This window comes from Grus americana, chromosome 19 (assembly GCF_028858705.1).
Source record: "Grus americana isolate bGruAme1 chromosome 19, bGruAme1.mat, whole genome shotgun sequence".
Taxonomy (NCBI): Eukaryota; Metazoa; Chordata; class Aves; order Gruiformes; family Gruidae; genus Grus; species Grus americana.
In genome coordinates, this window is record NC_072870.1 from 11,753,931 (window position 1) to 11,773,364 (window position 19,434).

The window sequence follows — 19,434 nt, forward strand, 5'->3', positions numbered from 1 at the left end:
CCAGCCATATCAGTCTGTGGTGTTTGATACAGCTTTGTGAATTCGTCAGGATAGTTTTCCACCCAGTTCCAAAATGCCTGCAGATAATGCAAAACACCTTTACATTCCAGAGCTTAAAAATATTTTTCTGAATTACGTATTTAAATGCAGAGAGATTATACTCTTACTTCTAATCACTCGACATTTCTTGCAGAATATACATGCATCGAAGGGATGCACCAACTTCTATTTTACACTAAATTACTGAATTGCAACTATTACTATACTAGAGAAAGTCTGCAAATAAGCAATGAATCAGAAGACAAATATTAAAAAACTCACCTTTTCAAGACTATTGATAACAGCTAACTGAGCTACTTTCTTAAGGGCTTTAAACTTGAATACAGTCTCTGTAAAAGTAAAACATTTATGCATTTAGAAAAGAAACTTGGTTCTAAAAAGCAACACAGATTATAAAATTCAATTACAAGATCTGAAGTGCAAAATAATTTTTAAACCAATGTCTTTATGCTACTTCAGTGTTTTAAATCTTTTGGTAAATATATGACTATTTGGAGTAAAACACAGCAATAAAAAGATACACATATCAGTATCATTGTTCCATCTCTAACTCAGATATATATCTTTTATATTCAGATAAAAGTATTTCAAGACACAGGCTCAAATCGTACCTTGCAAGAGTCGTTTCAGTTTTGAACAATCCACACTGATGTACTGTAAAAGTTCAATATCATGAACATCAGCATTATCTTCTGAACAAACAGTCAGTTCCTGTAATCTAAAAATACGCAAAGTAAACTAACTTCTCAATCAGATTACGTCAGACAGGTATGAGCACATACCTGCAATTCTATACATTTGAATAGCAAGAGAATATTATATGATCTCCTCATATAATACGATCTCCTCAGATAAACTTTTCCAGGTTTAAAAATGAAAGATGGATCTTGCATGATTAAGAGTTAATATTATAGTCTTATTCCATCCTCATACTGAAAATGGATCTAAATACACCAGTGGTGAGTCTTACAAGATACCAAAACCATCTGGTGATAGTCTGTTTATGCCCAAGATTTGCCTAAATCCTTCTGTTATCTACCACACTGTAGCAGTAACCTTGACATCTTTTCATCTCAATAGTAAATTAATGGAATCATGACACCTTTAGACTACTCCTCCTTAACAGCAAGTCTTGCCCCAGCTAATTTCTCAAGAGTAAAGCAGTGACTGATGGTGCTTTATACCGCTGAAGTGAGCTACAACCTTACAACCCTACTTTGTAAGCTAAAGGTCCACGTTCTTCTGGCCTAAAGAAACAGGATGAAGTTTAATCACACCAGTTTAAACACAATGGCATCTTTTCACACTTTTGTATTAGATGATTTACTAAACATCAGATACTAAGCCACTAATAACTAAATCATATGTTCTCACAAACTAAAGATAGTCATATCTTGTTCCAAAGCTACAGATGTGTTTTAGATGCGGAATGTGATTTCTAGTACTACACACAAAGGCAGTTCTTCATTTCTTCAACGCCAGGGAAACTTAACAGCCCTCGCTGGGAATGGGAAGGTCCCCACTGCTGTGCTTTCCGTGCCAAAAATCCCCCAGCTGCTGTACAAGGCCTAGAAATATGCCTAAACAGGAAGCACAGGTCAAAAGATCAGCAATGCTAACTGTCGGCAAGCTGACCCCTGTGGAGATCAGCAACAATCGGTCAAATATTTAACTATTTATGTACAAGCCATCTTGAAGTGAAAAACAGGTTAGGCAAAAAGCACTATGCTCCAGCTCAAATGGATGGTAAGGGTGGCTTTGGCCCTTGAGAACTAAAGCACGCTACAGACATACGAATAAATATAGATCCATGGACTAGATTCAAAGACTGTAAAAAATTTCAACTGAAAAATACTTCCTATAAAAGGAGCAAAAGAAATTGTTTCCATTTCCATAAGCAACAAAACATAATCAACCTATTGAGTAAAACCACATCCTCCATGCTAGCTGCCAAGTCTATGTTCTTGAAACACAAGTTATTAAAGGCTCTGTAAAAGTTTTTAAAATACTTAAAATTTCATATTATTAAATAATTTTAGATTGATTTCTAAAATGCAAATGTTTTCCAAAACGTTTGAATGGAACTGTTTTTACATTATGAGGAATACATAAATCTGTTTCAATTAAATTGGCACACTCATTGCTATGCGACCACATAAGGCTGCCCAAGCTCCCCTTCTACTAAATCAAGGACGATGTTAGCTGTAACAATGTGTGATAAGAGCTAAGCTACTTCAAGCAACTTTCAAAAAACATCAAAGTATTTCAGTAATAAAAAGCTTAATATGCAATTCTGGTGGATTGGCAAACGCTGAGGCATCATAAAGATCTGGAACAGAGCAAAAAGAGCAAAGAATAGATGGAAACTGTAAGCCTCTCTTCTCACTTAGAATATCAGAAAAGACAGTTATTTTTACAGTAAGTGTGCTGTGAAGCTCAGCAGTTTGTCAGAAGACAAATGGGTCTTCTCCAACAACTAACAAACAGTCCAGCTGCTTTGTCCCTTCAGCCATACGACAGGTTTAACATAAAAGCCTTCAAGCAGGAAAAACTGGGAAAGAAAACATCCTTGGGGCTCCAAGAGGGCTGTAGACAATCAGAAATTTTGCACCTAAATTCGTGAGTAAATGGATAGAACCCATTATTTTCAGCATCCTTTTTTTTTCCAAAACACTTAGCACCCACAAAAACTTACTCAACTGAGTTATCATTATTTTCACTCTACATTTGACTTGTACTTATGAAAGCAGATTAAAAAGCAATAAACGCAGCTCACAGAAAATACACTGGCAGTAACCTAGAATGGACATGAAACAGGTTCATTTTGTAACTTGAAACTCAAGTAAAATTTTGAAAGGTAGAGGGAGTTTCACTTAAGAACTATCTTGTTAAATATCTTTTAAACAGTTAACTTTTCTGAAATTAGAAAGACAATTGATGACAGATGTTCTAGACATCAGTATGTAGTAGAACTTCTAAGTCAGGCTACTGAAAAACACCTACCTGGTGGAAATGCGGCTGAACACAGCATTGAAGTTATTACAGCTAAGAGAAAAAAGAACCCCAGAGGCAGAATTTCGTAGTTCAGCTGCATGCTGATTCCCTTCACGGTAAGTGTGGATGAAATGGCAGATTTCTGGCAGCAACTGTTTTACCAGCATAGTCTCGTCTAGTCGCATGGTATCCTTTGGTTGCTAAAAATAAAACATTCAGTATTTCATGAAATTCTGCTTTGTAGGTTTTGAGACAAAAAAACGGAGCATCTGCCACTAGTAGGCACAGGACCTGAATCTGAACTTGTCATTCCGCCTGCAGGCTACCACTAGCCACAGCACAAGTACTCTACACAGAAAAGGCTTCTCTCCATCTGAACAATAACCCGTATCATTCAAACCATCTTACATTTTCAGTTAAGTCACCAAAATGCGTAGGACACCAAGCTGATCAATGTCATCAAGTATCAAGCAAAATATCAAACTAGTTTTCAAAGTAAAACACATTTCTGTTTTGATGAATGCACCCTGCTGTTCTGTGTAAAGTATTAGCTGTAGAGCGTTAACTATCTAGGCTTTGAATGGAAGCTCAAAGGGCAAAGACCCACCCTTACTTCTCTTTTGGATAGTATACTAACCAGCAATTTTTTTATATAAAAAAAGTTAACTGAAAGAGAGATGCTTCTCCCTTGTTCTTGCCTGGGATTGCTCTAAATGAGTAAAAAATGGCTTAACTTTCCTGCAAAAGAAAAATCTAATTTTTGCCAGTTTGCACAGTATGAGACATAAGGAAACTATTTACAGAAGAATTCAAAGTGAAACTTTGCTCTACTAAGAGCAAGTTTGAACAGAAGGGTCAGCATTAAAGCTTTCTAAAATTCTACCAATGAATTTACCACAGGGAATTGGGAAGTTTCAGAGACTCCCACTTAGTTGACCTGAGTCCTGTTGCCATGAGAGCTTGATGAAACATTGAGCAAGAACAGCGAGCGAGAAATACGTCTGAAGATATCGCAGAACACAACGCTCTTTGTATAGAACTTTGGCTCAGTCTTATTAAACATATACTAGCTCAACGGGCTTTCATTTGAATTGACAAAGCAAGAAGTATTCTGCACAATTTTAGGCTGTTCAAATATCATCTATCAAGAAAAAGCCACTAACGTTTCAAACAATATCCACATAAGAAATATTTAAAAAGAATTAATTTCTGAAGTCAGAACAGATTTTTTGACTCTCTACATCAAAGACACAAAAAGTACCAAAAAGAGGTATTTACCACAGCTGTAAAAGCTGATAATTATTCTGGAAAATGTATTTCCTGGATCTTTTGTGAATTTAGAAGAATCCACAATTATTCGGACTGGTTTAGTACCATAATATAAGATATGCCGCTTGACAAATCTAACCATAACAAGGTCATTACCTTATAAAGAAAGAACCTTCAAAAACTGTTGCAGGGAAACAGCAAAGAGCTTAGATGATTTCATGACATTCATCCAGGAATACAGCTTTAAAAAAAAAATTCCTTTCTTGTTAAAGGAATAAACCATTGCAAATTTTGCTCACAGTGAAGTTTGGCTTTGCAATTACACAGTTTAGCAGCGTCAGTTGTACAACCGTTTACATCCCAAAGGTAATAGCAAACTGCCTTGCAGCACAGCTCTGATTGGAAACCTCGGGACTGGGCTCCCAGTGGAAATTTGGACATGGTTAACTAATGTAATCTAGGAAACACCTGCAAAAGTAATCTTTAGAATAGAGATAGCACAGTTTCTGCTGTATATACAAGTACATGAAAAATTACTTCAACAAATGAAAGTTTTAAGAAATTGGAAGAAAAATCAACACTGTATGCAGAAAACTTAGTAGCATAAGACTGAAACACTTGTACTGCATTAACATGATTTACTATGCCAATACTTATTCTGTTTAAATTGTGGGATGAAAATGTTTTAATGCATCTATTCAAAAAATACTGAGAATATGCCACAAGCATTCAAAGCTTATAAAAATGTAGCAAAGCTTCATAACCACATCTAATTCTTCATGTGGGTTTGCGTCTTCCCTTACTCCAGTTCACAGATGTGTCTCAGTACAGTTGTCTGCAATTCTTTATAACAAATTATTAAAATAAAATCATTATTTATAACTCCACAAATTACTTGAGTAGCAGGAGGGGCAAATTCAAAAGTTTATGCAAATCTATTCAGCCGAAAAGAGATCACTAGTTTTAGGCAAGAAAAAAGCACCCCACAAAACCTTAATTTATCAGTTATATCAACTCCTTGCATTTATAGGACGTTTTAGTATTTTTTAAATGGCATTAATCCTACTTTGCTCTAAAATCAGAAGAGTTTTAACTTTAGTACCAGTAGTTATAGATACACAAGCATTTGACTTGTACCCTCCAACTTAGCAATTGCTTATGCAAGCCTACTCACCCCTGCCAGACATTTTTCCAGTGTATCCAAGATAATCAGCTGAGATAGATATAAATTCTTTTCAGCAGTTTCTCCAAATATTCTCTAAAAGTAGAAAGGATACGGATTCATCTGAGACACAAACATTTGACTTGCAATGCATTAATGTAGCAAAGTGGCACAGTAAGTTATGGCTCTTTTACTGCGCTGGTTTTGAGTTTTGAAATAAAGCCAGTAAAAATTAGATTAAAATAAGAATTAAAACCTTATCGCTGAAGAAGTATCTTTGTCCAGTCTGCAATGCCAAATCTAATAAGGAACCAACAGCTACCGCAAAGTAGGGCTGGAGGTACACTGCAGCCCCTTACCTTTATCAGGCCTATAATTTATTCAGAAATGAAGGTTATACCTTTTCAGAAACTATTTTGGTATCAATTACTGCTGACTCTTTTCCAATTACGTATTTTATTGCCAACATCTTAATAGAACTGATGTTACAACAAATCCATATCGACAAGCTTATTAGAGTGTTGCAAAATTTAGCGCAGACCACAGAAGAAACACGAGACCCCCCCAAAAAGATGCCATACTTCAGATACAGGCTGAAGGCAGAGTTCCATCGGGCGTTTAACCTAGCACCTAATTTTACTGCCAACAATAGTGACTAGCTCCAGCAATATTAAGACAGCAAAATAAAGCAGAAAAGATTTAGCCAAAAATATATTGGCATTACTGCCCACACATGGAACACGTGTAGAAGTCACCCAAAGGAAGTTATATTTTAAGCCACGGGACAGTCTAGCTCAACTAAGTCTAAGTTTCAGCAGAGTGCAAACCCTCAAGACTCCTTTCTAAATTAAGACCATTATGACAGTCCATGGGTCTAGTTTGTTTCAACTGTAGAAACCCTTCAAAACCATTGCGGATTCATACAGTAGCTCAGTCCATCAAACATAAAAAATGTTAAGTCTTGCTCCTCAGTGCAAAGCAAATGTTGCCTTTTTAAATTGACATTTTTAGCTAGGTCTTTCCTCTCAAAATCTATATATCATATACAGAAACATGTTTTAACTGTATAGTTTTCTCTTTTGTCAGACAATCATCTTACACATCAACACATTCCTTCATGCCTATGGAGTTTAATTAAAATAAATTCTCTCTCAAAAGGGATTACAGGTAGCTTTAAGCAGCCTAAAATCCCCAGCAGCAGGGCAACCTATTTTCTGATTTTATCAATCCGTTGCAGTGTTTTAGCAGATGCACTTCTCTATACAACTGACATCCAAGAACTCGCTGCCAACTATCTTACTAAAACCATAAAAAAACCATACTGCTAGAGTTTGGCCAGTTCTGTTACCTGTTTGTGGAGATTCCACACGATCACAAATCACACTACTTCAAAACTCAAGGAACTAAACTTCTCTCATGACAAATTCAAAACCAGACCTTCCATTAAAAAAAAATTCAAACCGTACCTTTCTCCTCATAAAGGATCCTAAACTTTCCATTTACCCAACTTGATGGTAATAGTTATTTTTCTAGAGTTGACACTACGGACATCCACATTCTTTTTTTTTTTCTTTTCTAGATTTTTCTTTGGTTCCACTGAGATCTATTTTAAATGCCAGTTTTAGTGATGCTGATGAGTCAAATACTTTGATGGATTTCAGAAATCATTTTATTGTTCCCTTGGAGGCAGGAGAGAAAACCAGTATGTAGAAGGAAACCATCTACTAAGACATCCAGCTCTAAAGATTTCTCTTTGGGAACTCGTAGAAAAATCACCTTCAATCTCATCCCTTCACACCATTCTGCTGCCCTCAAGTATCAACATTAAGTGGTTTAATGAGAGGCTGCGATCCATATCAAACAATAAATGGAAGAGATGTGTATCACTCCCACACATTTCTCATTCTTTTTTCTTACCAACTGGGAAGGTATCCCTTCAGAGGTATGAGTCTATCGTGGCAGTATTAGACAAGAGACTGTTTTCAAAGATTTTTCTTACAAGGTTCTGACTGAAATTCATCTACTTGTTAAAATAGGTATCTATTTGATGTGTACACACAAATGCTAAAGCATCCAAACAGTCTGGAAAATTCGAATAGCTTAAGTTTTAAATCCTCTTCCTTTCTTTTCTCCTTCTTCTTTTCCCAAAACAATTCCTGGCAGGTCATACTCTGGCCAGACAGATGAGGGGAAATACCCAAAACAACTCCTAGTGCTGCTGCTCAGCAGCTCCTTTGCCTGGCTGCATTCCTCCTCTGAAGACTTTGCTAGCACTGCTTTCCTAGGTAACTGAAGCACCTTTCCATGCAATGGAAAACATCCTCCCTTGCCTCCCAACAAGCAGCGCATTCTGCTGGTATCTAAATATTGCTCAGAGACCCAAGGTGGTAGTAGGTGCAGTTACATCCCCACTCATTAGGTAGCCAGAACTTCCCAGCTACAGACCGTTCCTATGACTAACAGGAGATTCCTCCTAATCACCACCTCCCTTTAGATTTCTCTGCCACAACTACCTCATTGCCTTTATATGTAACATGGTTAAGTGCTGCTGGTGAACTTTAGCACATGAGGATGAAAAGAAAAAGAGTGTAAAAGGCAACCAACAATTTGACTAAATTTCAAGTGACTCTCTGCAGATTGTATCATATGAATAAATAACAACCATTTTGAAAAATCACTCAACAATCCAAAATTGGAAAACTTACCATGTTATTAACATTTTTTAAGATATTAGTGAGACCACTGATGACCAGGGAAAACTTGTACTTGGAAATGTTTATGAGACATTCCTTGTTGTGCTCCGTACTGACTTTGGTGTGGGTATTCTGCTGGGCAGCCTTTATTGGAAGCTACAAAGAGAGATAAGTATTATAAGCTTTTTTACACTGAAATTACCTCTTTAAAAATGGGTTAAAAATTCTTGAGACACCAGAAACAACCTTGAAAAACATTCTACAAGAGACAGCTACAAACACATTATTTCATTTTCTCTATATCCATCTTTCTATTAGTTATCCATAAAACAAAATACTGAAGTTCACTTGTTCCTTTTTCTGAATTGAAACTAAACCTCTATTTTGTGATAAATTTTCTACAAATCAAATGTCAAAGCAATCAAAAGGAGCAGAAAACTGTGAGTAAGATAGAATTCTGAGAAGAAAAGTTTCTTTATTCCAGAAATTGGCTTGTTAAATACAAAAAAAAAATCTTCGAAAAGCTAATCCTTGCAATAAAAAACTGCATCTTGAAGCCTGAGAGGGGAGAAATCACAATAGCTCTCAAAGCAGGTGAGTTGGAAGGTGGTAACAGTGGTTCCATGTGCGTCCTCTACTCCTTCGCAGGACAGAACTGGCCAAGAGGTGCAAGCGAGTTCCCGGAGGAGCCACCACCGGCAGCCACCTCAAGCCCTGCTGCATCCCATCTGCCCCAGGACTTGGGTTACCTCGGGGTGCCCCACTGCACAGATGTGCCCCACTGCCAGCCAGCTGATGAAGTCTCAGCCTCAAACACACTTGAAGCACGTGTGAGCCAAACGCAACTTGTGAGCCCCACATTATCTACCCTTGCCCAACATCCAGCGGTAAAAACTAGCCTTGAAATGCAGATTTTCCACAAAAGATAAGATTCAGAGTGACTGCGCAAAACCGAGATGCTGCTCCGACTGTGCGAACACTAGACACTTTGTTTCATGCTGCATCCAAATTCTTCAAGAGTCACAAACGAGTCACTTCCCAAGCATGCACTCACTTCCCTGCATGCTCCTCACTGGAGTTGGCCCCTTACAAGCCACCACGCGAAAACGTGAGAAATGATTCATTGGGAAAATTCATTTTACTGAATTTTTACTGATTTGTATTTTTAAAAAGCAACCAAATGAGGGAACAAAAAAGGAATCAATATTATCACCTTTTTTATAATTCACATGTGCTATCTGTATTTTAAAGTGTGAGCTAAGAATTCACTATCTACAGAAATTTTAATTGCTACTACAAGTTTTAACCAATTTTGACTTGAATTCTTGATAAATGAGTATTCTGAAAGACACTGATAGCTCAAAGTAAATGCCACAATGTAATATTTTGCATTAGAAAGGCTATATTTAAAAAAATTTTAAAAAAGATAATTTAAGAGAGGTTAAAAGAAGAATTCCAAGGAATTGCAATCAGCTTTACAGCTGCAAAAAGCTTATAGGGCGTTCTTCTGGGTTGGGAGCCTCTGCAGACCTGGTGAGGGTACTTTCCGTACTGTCAGCAGGCATGAACGTCTCTGCCAGCCATTTAACATCACTGTCTTTGTTGATAAAGGTTTAAAGGCCCACCTTTAAAATGCTAGATGAATTGTATTAAAGAACCCCAAACTTCGAACATTTTTTTTTTCGGCAGTTTTGACTGCATCATTAAATGCATTCTGCTTAACAGTGACATCTTCCATTTGTAGGGAAATGGACCTCTTTAAAATGCTACCCGGGTTTTATGTCCAAGTGTAATTTCCTCTCCGTATAAACTGTGGTTTGTTTGGGGTTTAAGTATCCGTTCTTTTGGGACCACAGACTAGGATCACAATGGAAATTGGCTGATTTTTCCTAAGGGAACGGTTGACACTTCAGTAAAAAAAAAAGACTGAACTGCCATGCTAGATCACACCAAAGACCCAAGAGCATCAGAAAGGTCTTACGAGGAGCGCTTGCTCTCGATTCGGACAGTGGCTTGGGGAATCGCTTGCGCCAAGTACTGCACCAAGGGCCCCTCACCAAGAGGGACCATCAGCTCTGCTCCTTCATAAGGAGGTCTAATGCTTCTCGCCTGCACAACCTCCTACAGCAACAAGTGCCATAGGGCAATCAAGGTCATTTCCACTCCGTTTTGTAATTCTCTTGCAAGCGTTCAGATTGTAATGCTTTAAAACAGTGTGATGCATTTCAATGTGCTGATTTTAAAACTGGAAAAAGCAGAACAAATGGCATTTATGACTCAAGCTTTGTTTTCATTGTTAGAGGTTATTTTTACAATACATTTTCGGAAGTCATTAGTGGAAGATAGATACATTTAGTTCAAAATTTCACCATTACTAATACTTTTAATTTAAATTTTCAAGTCTCCGTGCTGACAACAGCAGAAAAAGCTCAATACCACTGAGTGATAAAACACTTCAGAAGTGCCTCTCAAAGAAACTGTGTCATAGATCTAGTTCTGTATGCTTCCATGGTATAGAAACATCGTATTACACACTTCTGGAGCTTCCTGCCACAACAGCCACTGCAACAAGGTCACCTAGAAGTAAAACTGCTTTTTAAACTACCATTTAAAATAGGAAACTATATAAAAAGGAAATATTAGCACCGTTGTTTCGGGGTTTTTTTTAATTTCTCAGCTATTTCCTTTGTGGACTCTGACATGCTGGAGCATTATATATCCTCTAATGGAACGCAGTGCCAGTGTTGAGTGACAAAAAAGAAACTATTTAACTTCTATACAAATATCCATCAATCTAAACATTACCAGAAAAAAAGAAGAAAAAAAAGGGGGGGTGGGGGAGTTGACATTTTACTTTCATTGTCTTTAACTTTTTTTTTTTAAAAAGTCTGACATAAATGGTTTCTTGTACAGCTTTTACTTGAATTAGAAACAGAAATTAAAGCACAAAGCTTAAATGTAAGTGGAGCTTCAAACTATGACTACATGCACCAGTTTGAACTCATCCCAGTTTAGCAAAGGGATAGCCCACCACTCTGATTCAGCTGTTTTCACCGCTGAAGTAGGAAGCAATAGCCAACAACCTTGTAAGTACCCTGGTGCCCGCACCACCCACACTGAGGCACAATGCCATATACCCCCTCTCTTGCTCTAACATCGTTTGACTATGTCACATTAAGGTGTCAAATAAGCTACAGAGGACAGGGAACAATGGCATTTTGGCCTATAATTTGCCTTATTTTATGCAGCAGACAAAGACAAAATAGGCAGATGAAACGTGGAATCTTTCCAACTATGAAATTTTAAATCTCTTAAGATCAATTAAAAAAAGAACATTGCTGCAAAAGACAAGGAAAAGCCATTAAGTAGTTGAGCCTGACAGTTGCAATAATACAGTACAAGACGCAGTGTATCCTGAATTCAGAATACAAGTCATCTTGTGTATCAGGTATTGCTAAAACAACTAGAAAAGCAAATCCGTAAGATGAAGCATCAAAGTATCTACCAGCTTACACCAGCCATGCAAGCTCCCTAGATGTTAAAACACTTCTTCTGATCACAAAGGCAGTTTAAGTCAAACTTGGTTTCTAGAAATACATTTCTAACTTCAATTTAAGAACTCCTGCTGACCTGTCTACAGCTTCTCCCAAATCTGCTACTGATACAATACCGAAATTGAACAATTCTCACAAGGTTTACTAAATGCAAGGAGGTAACAAAACACTCTTAGTAGGAGAAAAAGCAACACATGGTATGAGATTATTTCCTTTACATTTCCAAAAGTCATACAATAACAGAGAAACCTTAGAAATAGAGATTGGAACCACATACCCTCAAGGAGACAGGATTGTTTAATCCAGCTGAATCAGTGGCTATTAAAAGGGGGGTTTTTTAATCAATATTTATTACCCAAAAGATGCAAATTCCTCTCCCAACTTACCAAAGTAAAATAAAATTCTTCCAGCTTCATGAAAAATGTAAACTAAATCACTAATCACAAATATTATTAAAAAATAATATCATTTCAAAAAAAAATTACTAGGCCAACTCACAGATACACAGAATCACAGCACATTGTCAGCTGCTAGCATCTTAGAAAATAATCCTAAAACAGCACTTCAGAAGCTTTTTCAACAAACAAGTTTGTTATCTGAAAACTTTCTGTCCCCGTGCGTTAACGTGGCGCAAATTATTCCCCCAACCGTTCTACTATGGGGTCTGGCAGCCACAAGTCATCCAATCTTCTGTCTACAGTGCCAGCCAGGAGGTCTGCAGCACTGCTGATGGGTCTCCCTAAGCCCAACCGCTCTTACCTGTCTGCTCCTGGAGAGAAAAGCCTTTCAGTCTCTTCAGACTTTCGAGACAACAACTTTGCCAATTTAAAGTAAAAAAAAAAAAAAAGCAAGCACTTGATTAATCCAGAGGGGGAAAAAAAAAAAGAAAAAAAAAGATTTAACGTGCATTCTTAACAAGATCTTTACAGTCAAATTATAAGCAAGTGTAAGTGCTTTATCACTTCAAAGTCACTATTTCAACTTTTTTGTGCAAGATACAATTTTGCAGAACGCAAAGAATTCAAAATCTGACAGATAAACCCAGTCTGCCACCAGATTCAGAACGACAGCTGTTGAAATCACCATGCTGAGAAACCTTCTACTACAGACAGCAGTCACTGCCCACCCGTGCACAGGTACGCCGCAATACTGCACTTCCAAGGTTCGACTCGCAGCGGTGGCAGAATGCAGATCCCGCTTGCTGCCTCTGCGACCTCCACCTCATAACAAGCAGCCAGGTCCACATTGTCTTTGGAGAGGGGAAGGTGGGAGATCAGCCCAGGGGACCCACCTCAGGGAAGGAAATTCTCCACTTGTCTGTAACCGGCTCTTCATTTTCAGTAAGCAGCTCAAGATGACTGAATGCATCAGAGGCTTATGCCTTTGAGATTCAGGAGAAAGTAACAAACACAACATGTAGAAAAAAATCCCTAGTGCTATCCTTACCAGCATAGAAATCTATCTGGCTTTTCCCTTTCAAATAATCTCTTGGAACTTCTTCAGTAGACTGCAACGCACAGATGTACTGGTGAGAGACAGAAAATATACACAGCACCTCTCTGTCCTCTGCATCAGTACTGTCAGAACCAGTACAAATCTCTTAAAATCAACAGGCATCTTCCAACTATAAACATGCACTGCATCACCTTCTGGAGGGGCATTATTTAATAAAAGAACCTCACAACTAAGCCTTGAGAAGAACAGAGAACTCTGAAAATATTTTATATAGGTTGCTCAAAAAAAAAATTCAAAAGGCTAACTAAAAGTTGGTACTGTGAACAAACATATATTTAGCCATACTGTTAACACAAACTGCTGTGTTAAATAAGGCAGGATCATCAAATCATCTTGGTGCTATTCAGCAGCTCATTAATGGACTCAGGTAACATCTGTTGCACGTGGGCCATTCCATTATCTATTCTTTAGGACACCATCTGTGTGCAGTGTAGCACTTCGGTTTGAAATACATCATACACACTGTTTTAGAAAAATAAGATCAAAGATACCTCGGGTTTATGTTAGAGAGAGATGAAATAGCACACTTTGTGCTTAAGAGCAGCGTTATAGCCTGTCTCAGTTCTTAACTCCTGTGGAAATCTGTTTCAGACAGAGTAATTGTGGAAAAAAGTTCCATCTCCTGCACAGACCAGCCTTACCTTACAGCAGAAGGCACCATTTCACTTGGGGAGCACAGTCAGCAGAACTCCAGTGAAATACTTTAAAATACATCTTATTACTACTAGTGATTCCTTAACAAGCTGAGATGAAAAACAGCAATGAAAAACACAGAGCTGGTATCGCAGCCAGTGTTTTTTCAGGTCTCTGATTCTGTATAGATTTCAAATGCTGCAGAAAGAACCAACAGGAGGGAATATTTGCTTTAATTTAATGTCTTTTAATGAAAGTAAGAATGGAACATTCCTACTGGCTTTCCATTTTTACAAAAGCTTTCTTAACTGAAAGCAATCATATCTCACAAACTACAAATAGGGAGCCTAAACCATAATCCACATAATAAAAGGCTTCTTTCTTTAAAGTGTATCATAATCACTTAAGCGTCACAAGTTTATACAGGATTAATACCTTTTATTATATTTGATAGTTTTAAAAGAGTCTAGTTTCAAATGGTTTAGGCAGTAAGGCTTCTCTGCCTGTGCTCAGAACTATTTCACTACTGTATCAGCCTTCCCATTATTTCAGCTGGTAACACATTTAAAAACACTATAAAAATACAGTACATAAGATTGTAAGTGAACATTTTCATAGGAAAAAAGAGATAATTTTATTTTACAAAGACCCAACTATGTCTGAATCCACAGAGAATTTTACTAAAAGATAGCCTAGCCTCTTTGTGCTACTGCAGCCTAACTCTATCCTGATCACTGAAAGTTTTGAAAAATATAACTAGTCCTACATACAAAATTGGTCCAGAGAGTTCATGCGCGCTATACAAGAAATGAGATCCAGCCTCACATGGACCATCATCAATAGCTTCTTTTTGCACCAGCTGAAACCTTCATGCAGTCTTCAAGGGTAGCTCAAAGAAGAGTGCATTGCAGCAGTTGAGTCTCAGAAGTGAGCGCAGCTGGGCAAGACTGGCAGAATATTTGAGAAATTTATTCAGTGAGCCAGTCATTGGTTAATTCATAAAACTATGCTTGCCAGTCATTTTAGGCCCACAGAATTGTACACACAAAAGCAGATTTTGGTTAAAGCAGCATTTATAACAATAAACAAGAGTAGACAAGAACAGACTGGTTTGCACTGATTTTTCTTGTTTTCAATACAGATTAGCATTCTCCCAGTTTGTTGTTTCATCTGTCTTAAAATGAATTCAAGCACTCAGCAAATGAATGAAAAGCCTGTCTACATCTATAAATTTCAGTGAAAGATGGTTACATTTTCCTCCTTTGTAAAGGAAGAAACCTTGAAAAATTTTGCCTTCTCCCCCACAGAAAAAAAAACCAAAACACAAAACCAACAACCAACCAAAACTTAACTCACAACAAACATAAGTTCCCTTTCCTTATTCAAACACACCAATGCCATAATAAGTAGTGGCTCCCTCAGTGCTGAATCAAGAGGTCCTGCATCTAGAAGTGCAGACAGAGTATGCAAAAACTGAAAAATGCATTATCACCACTAAAATAACGTGCATCTATTCAGCATATTTTTATGAAGTATGAACTTAATGCTCAAATGAGCAGTCTAAAATGTAACAAGTAGGTAACTTAATAACCACCTGACTACCCAATAATGACACAAACATAGGTAGTTACAAGCAGCACATAAATATCACCACTGATCAACAATGCATTTAACAGTAGTGATGGTGTCTCAATAACCTGGCGTTTGGGTATTCAGTTAAGAACAGTCACCTTTCCACCATGAAGTTCACTGTCAGACCAGGCAAGGCAGAGGAAATAATGTATGAAAAGCAAACAAACAAAATTGAGAACCCTGAGTTGAAATTAATAAATGAGAGAGCAGACTTCTCACAAAAAAAGTACAGATTAATGTCTCATCCTTGCTTCACTGCTTCATTCACTTGATGACACAATATTAAAAAAAAAAATTGCACTGGTTAAACAAAAATATTCAATAAACTAATCAAAAATTTTTATAAGCTAATCAGAATTTTGTAAATAGCACCTATCACACAAGCTACACTCTAACAGTCAATACCATATTTGATGTATATTATGCCTGCAACTCCAATATTTTAGCATCTCTAAAATCAGAACAGCTTTTTTCCTATCAGGAGAGGATTCCTCCCATATACCTATCCACAATTATCCCACAAAATGTATGGAAAAATAATTCTGTTCAAAAAGTTGAAGTTCTTAACTCCTAACAGATGTTGGCAAGCCCAATTCCACAATATACATAACAAAGCAAACGACAAAGCCTAGGGCCTTTTAACACCAGTACACAAAGAAACATTTTCTTGCATTATTGAGAGCATAATCAGTACCATACTTTTTAAACTTATGGAAAAAATGATCTCTGACTGAAGATAACGGTGGCGGGGGGGAGAATAAGTTAACTATACAAATATGTCTGAAAATGTATTGGAAAAATCTGCATCATTTTAATGTCAAAAGATAAAGTTTGATATTTTCCTTTTTAAATAAACTTCATTTGCAGCAACTTTAATATAAATGTAGAAAAGAACAGCTTATTTTTATTCAACCAGGCCACAATCTTTCCGTGGGTTGTTAAGAGCCAAGCATCACTGAGAGGGACATGTGGTTATAAGGCAGGTGAACAAAATTCAATCTCTAGAACCAGCTTAACGTTTTTGATAGACATTACACTGAACAGGGTCTCACAGAGCTGCATCGTGTGTGACACGAAGACTGTACTCACAGGATAGCAAAACGAGACAGACAACACAGAAAGTGATCATTCAGCCTAAACTGAGCTCACATTTACATGTCAGGAAAGCATCTTGGGAGTAAAAACACAGAGTCTAAGCACTAAGCTTAGCCCCACTGAGAAAGTCATGCCGCCTAATCCCAGTAAGCAGTTTCTGCATGTGGATCAGAGAAATACAAAGTCTAAGACCAACAAATCCCTCTTCCTTCCATTCAGAAAATTCTTCTCCAAACTACTAGCACTTTGTAAAGAGAAGTGAATATCTATCACTGTAACAACATTGGCTAGAAAACCACCTTCATCCCATACAGCTGTGCTCCCAGTGATGTGGATGAAATCTCACAGACATCCACCGTTATGCTACGGGGAACGAGGTAGAATTGCCTGAGCAGTTTCACGTAGTCCTCCTTAAACTCATTCGTGAGGCTTTACCTCCTTTCTGATGAACCCGATGATGTAAAGCAAAGCAGTACATTTCACAGGAATGTCTACGAAAAGCAAACACACTTTTGGAAGAGATGGGGGAGCAGAGGCGAAGAGGAACCAGGCGTCTCACCCCCTCTCCCCATACAGAACCGATTGATACGCCACTGCACCTTGAGCAGACTGGCACAGGGGAGGCCACTCCACACCGAGACTAGGTTCCCCCCCCTCAAAAATAGGTGGGAAGCATCAGGCTGGCTGGAAGGGACCGCAGGCCGGCGGGCAGCACCCGGCCCCACCCAGCCACCCTGCCCAGCACAATGGGCGCAGCGAGCCGCCGCCCCCCGGCCGGGCTGACCGGGCACCCGCCGCCGAGCCGGGCAATGGGGAGCCCAGCGCCCTCGGTACCCCCGGCACGGCCAGAAAGCCGGCGGCGGGGGAGAAAGGCAGGAGGCAGCGCTCCCACCCGCCGCCTCCGCCCCGGGGAGCGGGGCGGCCTCCCCCGCCGCTCGCCCCCCTCCCCGCCCGCAGCGGCCCGCGCCTCAGCCCCCGGCCCGCAGAGGCCCCTCACCTCCGGCGGCGGCCCGCCCCGGCCCTCCCCGCGCCACCCCTGCTCCCCCACCGGCGCCGGCCCAGCGCGGCGGGGGCAGCCGCGCCGCCGCCCCTCCTCACGGCCGCCCCCGCTACCTGCTCATCGAAGCGGTTCACCACGGCCTGCACCCACTCCACCGGCTTGTGGGCCGCCATGTCCCCCCCCGCCCGCCCGGCCAGGGAGGGGGGCGGATCCCCGCAGGGAGGGCGGCAGGAGAGGCGCCGGGCGAGGGGAGGGTCTCCGTATCCCTGGCGCGCTCCGGGGCCCTCAGCTCCCCGCAGCCATCAGCGCCCAGGGCCCGCCATGACACCACACCGGAAGCGGGAGCCCAGGCCGCCCCCGCCCGCCCGAGCAGCAGCGCCGCGGCCGCCGCGCCAGGGGGAGCGCCGAGACACAGGCGGCGGCGGGCGGCGCCTGCGCGGCCGCGGGGACCCGCTGCGCCTGCGCGACAGCAGGGAGGAGCCGCGCCGCGCCTGCGCAGCAGAGGGGCCGAGCGGGAGGTGCTGAGGGGCCGTGGCGCGTGCGCCGTAGCCGGGGGCGGGGCTTGGTGAGGGCCACTCTGGGCAGCCTCTGCCGGTGCTGCCTGAGCTCGCCGCCGTGCTCAGTGTGTGCGGGGAAAGTCCGGCGCTCCGCCGGCATGGCCCTGCCCTGCCCTGCCCTGCCCTGCCCTGCCCTGCCCGTCTCCGCCCCCGCCCCGCCCGTCTCCGCCCCGGGGGGCACGGGCCGGAACCCGCCGGGTCTCGTCTCCGGCCCCTGAGTGTGCTGGGAGAGCGGCTGGTCCCGGCGAGGGCTGGCGGGGCCTGGGCTCGCCGTTCTCTCCGAGCAGCCTCGCCTGTGGCCGCCCCGGCCGTCTGTGGTCCTTCCCCCGAGCGTCGGCACCGCCGGACCGGCAGCCGCTCCCCGGTACCCCCGGCCCCGGCAGCCGCAGGGATGAGCGCTGCTCGCGCAGCCGGTGCCGAGGCTCGGGGCTGTACCCCGCGGTTGGCGCTCCCGTTTGCACGTCGGGACGGGGGCCGGTGGCTGCCGGAGGGAAGGGCCTGCCCGGGCCGGTCACCTCTCGAGGGAAGACACGTTTGCACAGAGGGTCCCTGCAGACAGGGGACGGGGCAGGGGACAGGGGACAGGGGACAGGTCCCCTCCGGCCGGCGGGTGCGTGTGCTTCCTGCTGCCTACCCTGCAGAGCTGGGGAAAGAAGGGCAAAACCCCCTCACAGGCTAAAAAGTACTGAAATACTGCAAGCTATTCTTCAAAATAAAAGGTTGTTTTAAAAGTCTCCCTTGAAATTATTTATTCGATAAATTATTGTAAGCCAAACTTGTATCCTTTGACCACAGATCATAGGGGAACGTTTCGCCTCCCCGCGCTTGAGGCGTGCGTTGGGGTGCAGCCGCAGCGGGGTTTTACCGGACGGCTCACACCTCGGCGGGCAGAGGAGACAGTCGGCACGGATTACTTCATTCCCGTTGCAGCGGCCATTTCAAAGCCACTGGGCTTGGCAGAGATTGTCTGTGATTCGGATATTACACACAGATGAACGTATAGCTGCGCTTTACCTTTTAAATAGAAAAGGTAAAGAACTCTTTAATAAACTGTTTCAGTTTAATGGCTTCCGTTACGTCTCAAGGCTTCACTGCAGAACTCTAGCAGTAACTAAAAATATGTAATGTAGCACAGAAAAATTCTTCCCCAACCTAGTTAGAGAGTACCCAGCCAAGCGTTTGCTCTTTGTGACTCAGAAAAGTAGGATACGCGGATAACAAGACAAACAAACATCCACTTCCAGTTTCCATCTTGGGAATGTTAATTCCT

At 41.1% G+C, this 19,434-nt stretch overlaps 1 protein-coding gene across 5 annotated transcripts in view; it reads right to left on the reverse strand.

Annotated features, from left to right (window-relative positions):
* NF1 (neurofibromin 1) overlaps nt 1-18,045 on the reverse strand; it is a 101,854-nt gene extending 83,809 nt beyond the window's left edge. For 2 of the 5 annotated variants that reach the window (XM_054847340.1, XM_054847339.1), the window contains exons 1-7: nt 17,721-18,044; nt 8,191-8,334; nt 5,498-5,581; nt 3,064-3,254; nt 672-778; nt 322-389; nt 2-77 (exon numbers count right to left, since the gene is read on the reverse strand). In XM_054847340.1, coding sequence (XP_054703315.1) covers nt 2-77; nt 322-389; nt 672-778; nt 3,064-3,254; nt 5,498-5,581; nt 8,191-8,334; nt 17,721-17,780 — 730 coding nt within the window. In that variant the 5' untranslated portion in view covers nt 17,781-18,044. Of the gene's footprint in view, nt 1; nt 78-321; nt 390-671; nt 779-3,063; nt 3,255-4,479; nt 4,565-5,497; nt 5,582-8,190; nt 8,335-17,720 lie in introns of those variants that run through there. The other 3 variants (XM_054847342.1, XM_054847343.1, XM_054847341.1) reach the window with 2 other exon arrangements.
* Between the last annotated feature and the right edge of the window lie 1,389 nt (nt 18,046-19,434).